Raw genomic sequence first — 8,543 nt, 5'->3', positions numbered from 1 at the left:
ACACACCAGTCTTGTACTCCCTATGGAACAAATAACTGCATGTACGCCTTGTATTACCTATGATTATGTGTGTGTGTGTGTGTGTGTGTGTGTGTGTGTGTGTGTGTGTGTGTGTGTGTGTGTGTGTGTGTGTGCACTGTATGTGTGTGTGTGTGTACATGTGTATGTGTGCATGTGTGTGTGCGTGAGTATGTGTGTTTGCTTGTGTGTTTGTGTGTGTGTGTGCGCGTGCGTGCGTGCGTGCGTGTGCGCGCGCGTGTGTGTGTGTGTGTGTGTGTGAGTGTGTGTGTGTGTGCGTGTGTGTGTGTGTGTGAGTGCGTGCGTGTGTGTGTGCGTGCGTGCGTGCGTGCGCGCGCGCGCGTGTGTGTGTGTGTGTGTGTGTGTGTGTGTGTGCACTGTATGTGTGAGTGTGTGTGCGTGTGTGTGTGTGTGTTTGTGTGTGTGTGTGTGTGTGTATGTGTGCATGTGTGTGTGCGTGAATACGGCTCGTAAGGTATTCTAAGACATTCTTACAAAGTCTTCCCTAAAGGTTACTGTGCACGTCATGTTGGTTGTACACACCAGTCTTGTACTCCCTATGGAACAAATAACTGCATGTACGTCTTGTATTACCCAGGGCCGGATCTAAGGGGGGGGGGGGGGGGTCCTGGGGTTCCGGAACCCCCCCCCCCCCCCTAGCCATCCAATGTACCTCTCAGAGAAAAAAATGTGGACTTTGGACCCCTGCCTTCAGTTGGAACCCCCCCCCCCCCTCAAACGAACTTGGTCCGGCCCTGTTACCTATGATTATGTGTGTGTGTGTGTGTGTGTGTGTGTGTGTGTGTGTGTGTGTACATGTGTATGTGTGCATGTGTGTGTGCGTGAGTATGTGTGTTTGCTTGTGTGTTTGTGTGTGTGTGTGTGGTGTGTGTTTGTGTGTGTGTGTGTGCGTGCATGTGTGTGTGTGCGTGCGTGTGCGCGTGCGTGTGCGCGCGCGCGTGTGTGTGTGTGTGTGTGTGTGTGTGTGCTTATGTTTATTCGTGTATGTTTGTGTGTATGAGTGCTTCTCCCCTGCTTCCTCTCCACGCTTCCCCTCTCTGTCTCTTTCAAACTTTTCTCGAGAAAACAATTCCCATGAGAGAATCTACAGAACAAGTTAACCTGATAGCTGTTGCCATGGTTCCCATACCTCGCCATTAAAATCTAAATGAAAGGTCAGAAAAAAATTCTCCAGAACCTCTACAACACAACTGGATATATAAATCAACTAAAAATGTTAAACGCATAGCAGATGTCGACGTTGTAACGAAACAAACGATCGACACTGAAAATCGATTTTTTAGAAGAAAAAAAAGTAGTGTACACAGGAGCTCTGGTAAACACAGCCAAAACAAGTCGCGTAAGGCGAAATAACAACATTTAGTCAAGCTGTCGAACTCACAGAATGAAACTGAACGCACTGCATTTTTTCACCAAGACCACATACTCGTAGTTTCGTCAGTCCACCGCTCATGGCAAAGGCAGTGAAATCGACAAGCCAGAATAGTGCGGTAATGGCCGCGCTGAGTAGGATAACACGCTTTTCTGTATCTTTATTCTTGTTAGCGTACTGAGTTTGTTTTTAATCCAAACATATCATATCTATATGTTTTTGGAATCAGGGGCCGACAAGGAATAAGATGAAATTGTTTCTAAACCGATTTCGGAAAATTAATTTTAATCATAATGTTCATATTTTTAATTTTCAGAGCTTGTTTGTAATCCAAATATAACATATGTATATGTTTTTGGAATCAGAAAATGACGAAGAATAAGATGAAATTGTTTTTGGATCGTTTAAAAAAAAATGTAATGACAAGTTTCCGATTTTAAATGACCAAATTCAATTATTTTTTAAGCCACCAAGCTGAAATACAAACCAAAGTCCGGCCTTCGTCGAAGATTGCTTTGCCAAAATTTCAATCAATTTGATTGAAAAATGAGGGTGTGACAGTGCCGCCTCAACTTTTACATAAAGCCGGATATGACCGTCATCAAAGACATTTATCGAAAAAATCACACAAAAATCCGGGGATATCATTCCCAGGAACTCTCATGTCAAATTTCATAAAGATCGGTCCAGTAGTTTAGTCTGAATCGCTCTACACACACACACACAGAGACAGACAGACAGACAGACACACACACACACACACACACACACACACACACACACACACACACACACACACACACACACACACACACACACACATCACGACCCTCGTCTCGGTTCCCCCCTCTATGTTAAAACATTTAGTCAAACCTTGACTAAATGTAACAAGTCGCGTAAGGCGAAAATACAATATTTAGTCAAGTAGCTGTCGAACTCACAGAATGAAACTGAACGCAATGCCATTTTTCAGCAAGACCGTATACTCGTAGCATCGTCAGTCCACCGCTCATGGCAAAGGCAGTGAAATTGACAAGAAGAGCGGGGTAGTAGTTGCGCTAAGAAGGATAGCACGCGTTTCTGTACCTCTCTTTGTTTTAACTTTCTGAGCGTGTTTTTAATCCAAACATATCATATCTATATGTTTTTGGAATCAGGAACCGACAAGGAATAAGATGAAAGTGTTTTTAAATTGATTTGGACAATTTAATTTTGATAATAATTTTTATATATTTAATTTTCAGAGCTTCTTTTTAATCCGAATATAACATATTTATATGTTTTTGAAATCAGCAAATAATGGAGAATAAGATAAACGTAAATTGGGATCGTTTTATAATTTTTTTCTTTTTTTTACAATTTTCAGATTTTTAATGACCAAAGTCATTAATTAATTTTTAAGCCACCAAGCTGAAATGCAATACCGAAGTCCGGGCTTCGTCGAAGATTACTTGACCAAAATTTCAACCAATTTGGTTGAAAAATGAGGGCGTGACAGTGCCGCCTCAACTTTCACGAAAAGCCGGATATGACGTCATCAAAGACATTTATCAAAAAAATGAAAAAAACGTTCGGGGATTTCATACCCAGGAACTCTCATGTCAAATTTCATAAAGATCGGTCCAGTAGTTTAGTCTGAATCGCTCTACACACACACACACACACACACACACACACACACACACACACACACGCACAGACACACATACACCACGACCCTCGTTTCGATTCCCCCTCTGTGTTAAAACATTTAGTCAAACCTTGACTAAATGTAAAAAGGCGAGTGCTGCTATAATAGACGAAATCCGAAAATAACTCCGGCGGGTTTGTGTTAATTGGTTTTGAAAGAGCGAGTACCCTTACTTTTAGTGACACAAACAATCCATGAGCCATCCACTAGCGAGGGATGTATCTGCAACACATGAACTAGGAGCACGTGTGGATTGTTTGTCTCATTAAAAGCAAGGGTATTCACTCTTTCACAACCCATACAAATCCGACAGAGTTATTTTTTGAATTTGTCTATTGATCGACTGCGTTTTCCAGAAGAAATAGGCCGTGAACTGGATGTCTGTGTTAACGGTTGATTCTGACTTACGATCTTCTCTTGTAAAACCCCTGTCACACAAGGGCTGCGTCCCCACGGAGTTGCCACGGCATTGTACATTTCTCAGAGCGCCGTGGGATCGCAGAACAATTCTGCGATTGACTGCGCTCTCATGCTAGGAGTTATCAGTGCGCGTCCACGACGTGTCGATTAAGCGGAAGTGCATGTTTACGACAGGGGGAGTGTACTCTGCGTTATGGGGTTGGCTCACAACGCACTGGCAACTTCCTGCCAACGCCCTGCCAACGCTGACGGACGCGGTAGAAGCGCAGTTACATCCCCAAGGACTCCGTGACATCTCCGTGAGGTCTCCGTGCAAACGCCCTGCGAACACTGACGGACGCGATAGAAGCGCAGTGACATCGATCTCCGTGGCGTCTCCGTGGGGTCTCCGTGCCAGCGCCGCCGACTACCAACGGAGCTCTTGAGGCGCTGTAGGAGACCTTACTGCGCTGCTATGGCGACCCTACGGCGTTCCTACCATGCGCACATCAGAACGCCGAGCGACGGAGCGTACTTTGTGCATACTCAAAGTGCGCACCGTTGCATGGCGTTCTTTGAGGCTCCACCAGGTCGAATAGAGATGCCACCGCGTTGCTCCGGCGCTGTAGGAGACCGTATTGCGCGCACCTCGGCGTTCTTCATTTTTCTTGGACGCCGCGGGAACGCCGTGAGGGCGCAGCCCTAGTGTGACAAGGGTATTACGTGTAAAGCACGTTTAGTTATATATATCTGTAACTGTGACTGTAACAGTCAACCCTGAATCGTTGCATTTACGATATAACACCCCAAACGAGCACTGTAAATGTAAGCCTTTCCACTTTCTACTGAGCCGATTCACGTCAAATAGTCCATGATCGACATCCAGGCTTTATAGTAAACAGTTTTGAATTAACCGTCTCTTTACAACTGGTAGGTTATTGAAACAAACAATACAGTGATGAATTGTCTTTTAGAAGGAAATAATCTAGCAACACACGGGGTGGATATGTGCATGTGTTAATAATTGTTGGTAATGAGATACAATTATTATCAAACAGAAAATGACAAATCTGTTCCGATCAAAAACGGAACCGGGTGTGTTTCCTTTTTGTGTTGAGTGACATTTGTAAGAACAAGTCGCGTAACGTTGAATCCACACATTTAGTCAATCTGTGGAACTCACAGAATGAAACTCAACGCACTGCATATTTTTCACTGAGACTAGTGAATCGCTGGTTGGCCGATACCCTGCGGCCGAGATAGCGCAGACCCATTGTCTTGGTAACACACGTCGTATGAGGCTACATTGATTGTTGTCAGCAGACAATAAAGAGCGTAATGCAATCATTGTAAATCTCTAAGCGACAATTCGATTTTGATCACAGTTTTGATGAATAAACCAATCAATTATTTTTTTATTTCAGAGCAGTTGCTCTAAAATACAATCTTTTTAGAGTCCGCATTGGTTAAAACATTGTTGGACCAATACTTCAATCAATTTGATTAAAAAAATAATGTGTACACAGTGCGGCCTCAACTTTTCTTAAAAACCGGATATGACATCAAAGACATTTATCGAAAATAATGGAGAGAAAAACACCATCTTTGAAAATCATCGAAAAACAAATGTATGCACAGTTTCATGAAGATCTCTCCAATAGTGTTGGTGGAATCGCTCCGCACCACACACACACACACACACTGACACACTCACAAACACACACAGACACGGTCACACATACCACCACCACCACTACTCTTGTCTATCTGAAAATATTCAGTCAAAATTGACCCAATGTAAAACAACAACAAAACATATCTGTTTCGTCGTTTTTACTTTCTTTTCAGTCATGGGCAAAATGCCGACAAAAGGTAAGGGACTCGTTGGTGTCAGCTGCACGATTTTTGTCGTGTTGTGGATGTTCGCTCACGCTCTCTCTGCCTCACTGCCGGCTTCTACATCATCAACACAGGAAGAAGCGGGCATCGTGACAGGAGAGATGCATCCAGTCCATCGGCCAGACACTGCACGCAATAGCCATGGCGTCACCTACACACGGGCCACCAAGGTAATAGACATTGGACAATTATATAGCAGGCATAGTGCTAACCTGGCATCGCATGTAGAAAAAGACATCCACGGCCAACCGTTACACATCCGACATTCAAGTGAAAGTCAGGATGCCAGCACGACACAAACAAATCAAAAAGAATTTCCCGTACATCCTCTTCGCCGCCATGATGTGGCCACGCTACAGATTATGGAGGCAAAGACAAAAAGAGGTGCAAAGTATGTCCCAGACACCAGCACAGGAACAGCCTCTGAGGCAAACACCACACGACGTTTTCTTACCAACCAAAATGTCAGCACCGCCTTAGAGCATTTGTCATCCAGGCAGCTAGCTTCAGCGCACGCCAGCGAATTTGAGACCAAAGGGCATTCACAAAGCAGTCAAAATACTAGCACAGTACAGACCGATAATTCACAGACCAGCCAAAGTCCCAGCACATCGTTTGTGACGATGGATTGGGTCCCGCATTGTGGATTCATTGAAAGGACGCCAACACCCACATTGGAGGCATCCGACTGCCCACCCACTTCACAACCTTCTGAACAGCTCCAAGGCAAGATTGAGTGGGAACTTGACTCTTTTAACTGTACACAAGAGCTCTACTTCCTGCACTATCGTGTGCCTGAAGGTTACGGCTTTGTCTTGGAGTTTCATCATGTCAAACTGCAGCAAATAGACACCCTGTTAATCTACAGTGTTGAGAATGGTACCGAGATACAAAAGAAAAAGATGACTAACCAGAGCCTGGACCTAGCACCTTTGATGTTGCACACAAACAATATGCAAATAGTTCTATGTTCTGAGTACGACCGCTTTTTTCGGGCGAAGTTAAATATGAGCTATAAGGCGCACCCTCGTAGCTCTATTCCTCACTCACAGTTCACCGAGGCCACGGTAACGGAGAGTAAGTACATTTATCACTGCGACGGCATGACCAGCCTCCCGGAAGCAATCTCATGTGATGGCATTCGTCACTGTGAACACGGCGAAGACGAGAAAAACTGCCCATACCGTGATGAGGGCTGTGGTGACTGGTATCCTCACAACGACCAATGCATCAAAGCTACTGTAGTGATAACGACATTATGGGATTCCAATAAGCTGATTGCGACGGTGCCACTGATAGCTGAGGGGAACTGCCAGCAACAGCACGGTGCCACACTGGCGGCATTTCCTGACTCAGCCGGCCAAGAGATCATGAAGGACATGATTCGCAAAAGCGGGGGTATACACGCTGCGGTGGGCTTACGGAGATGTCTCCCTCAAACTGAGTCATTTGTATCGCTTCCTGTGGCAGTGGGGGAAGCAGGGAAGTCCCATCGCGTACGACCAGCGCGAGTTTCAGAGAACGGATTCGCTACAAGGATGCGTCCAGCTGCATGTTGTTCCACTGCCTTGGTTGGAAGCCATTCCCTGTCTTCAACCCATTATAATAGATGGCTATATCTGTATGAGGCCTAATCCCCTCCGCTACACTCACAAACTGACTTTGCCTGGACTAGCTTTGCCAGGGGCAACTTCAGCATTCAAGGCGTTCCCAACAAAGACGTGCCCCGATGGCTCTGTGGTGCAGACATTTCACACCTGTCAGTGGGGGAGACAGGAGGAGGAGGGGGAGGGCCTTGTTAGAGCTTTGTCTCCAAACAACGTTCCGCTATTCCAGTGCCGTTATGGTCAGGCAATCCACTACTCGCTGCTCTGCGACGGAAAATCGGACTGTATTGACCGCAGTGATGAAATGGACTGCCGGCATCCGCGGTTTTCTCCCTTGTTGGACTCTTCTTTCATCTGCAGAAACTCCCAAGAATTAGCCAAGGAGAAACGGTGCGACGGAATGAAGGACTGTTTTGACGGCAGTGACGAGGAGTCGTGTGTTTCTTGTCAAAGAGGGATGATACTGTGCCCTGGTCTTGGCTGCCTCCCGATCTACTACGGCAACCAGTTTAATTGTCCTTACATAGGGAGAGTTTACCTATTCGAGGAATACACCCGACTCCCATCGCAAGTTATAATGGAAGGCCATGGACTGTCTTGGCTGTCGTCTGTCAAGTTTCCATGTGGCAAAGGACTGTATCAGTGCCAAGAGGGCTTCTGTATCCAAACCTTCATGCTCAACAACGGAGAACGGGACTGCCCCAAGGGAGAGGACGAAGACATCCCTGTGTACAACATGACCTGTCCCGGTTACTACAGGTGTCAGGGATCTGGTACCTGCGTCGACATGCTTTTCGTGTGTGATGGAGTTCACCACTGTCCCAACAAGGACGATGAACTGCACTGTCATCTAACCTGTCCACACGACAGCGGCTGTGTCTGTGAGGGTCAGGCCTACAAGTGTTCCAAGATGATCAATCCTCTTCACAACCTTCACGTGCGCTACCTGGACCTTAGCTTTGCTGCTAACGTGTCTCTTGACAACGTGCACTTCATGGAGTACCTGGTGTTCCTCAACCTGTCCTTCTGTCGTCTGCTCAACGCCAGTGTTAGGGACATGCCTCAGCTTCAGACTCTGGATCTCAGCTCCAACCTCTTGACACGGCTTTCTTCTCTGAGTCTCGTGACACTGTCCGGTGTGACCTACTTGGATCTCTCTCACAACCCCTTGGTCAAGACTCTGACTGCTAAATTCACTGCCATGCTGCAGGTCGGTGAGCTAAATAATTTGAGGACTTTAAACCTGGTTAACGTAGGCTTGACAGGCATTGACAGCAATATCTTTAACCCATTGTCCAAGCTGAAGAACCTCGACGTAAGAGCGAATCAGCTTCTTAGATACAGTAAAGAGTCACTGCACGGTCTGGTGTCGCTAGAAGAGCTGTACACAGATGAGACCAAGTTGTGCTGCCCTTACTTTCACCCTTCTGTGTCACGGTGCCACTCCCCTGTGGATGAACTCTCGTCGTGCAGTGACTTGCTGGGCAAGGGCATCTTCAAGGTGTGTCTCTGGGCCCTGTCAGTGCTGGCGCTGGTC

At 46.1% G+C, this 8,543-nt stretch overlaps 1 protein-coding gene across 1 annotated transcript in view; it reads left to right on the top strand.

Annotated features, from left to right (window-relative positions):
- Positions 1 to 6,022: 6,022 nt before the first annotated feature.
- The window catches only part of LOC138948008 (G-protein coupled receptor GRL101-like), a 3,592-nt gene continuing 1,071 nt past the window's right edge, over positions 6,023 to 8,543 (top strand). The window contains exons 1-3 of the mRNA XM_070319536.1: positions 6,023 to 6,278; positions 6,699 to 6,811; positions 7,146 to 8,543. The exon at positions 7,146 to 8,543 is cut by the window's right edge and continues 1,071 nt beyond it. Coding sequence (XP_070175637.1) covers positions 6,023 to 6,278; positions 6,699 to 6,811; positions 7,146 to 8,543 — 1,767 coding nt within the window. The remainder of the gene's footprint in view (positions 6,279 to 6,698; positions 6,812 to 7,145) is intronic.

This window comes from Littorina saxatilis, linkage group LG15 (genome assembly GCF_037325665.1).
Source record: "Littorina saxatilis isolate snail1 linkage group LG15, US_GU_Lsax_2.0, whole genome shotgun sequence".
NCBI classification, from domain to species: Eukaryota; Metazoa; Mollusca; class Gastropoda; order Littorinimorpha; family Littorinidae; genus Littorina; species Littorina saxatilis.
This window is presented reverse-complemented; position numbering and strand designations above follow the sequence as displayed.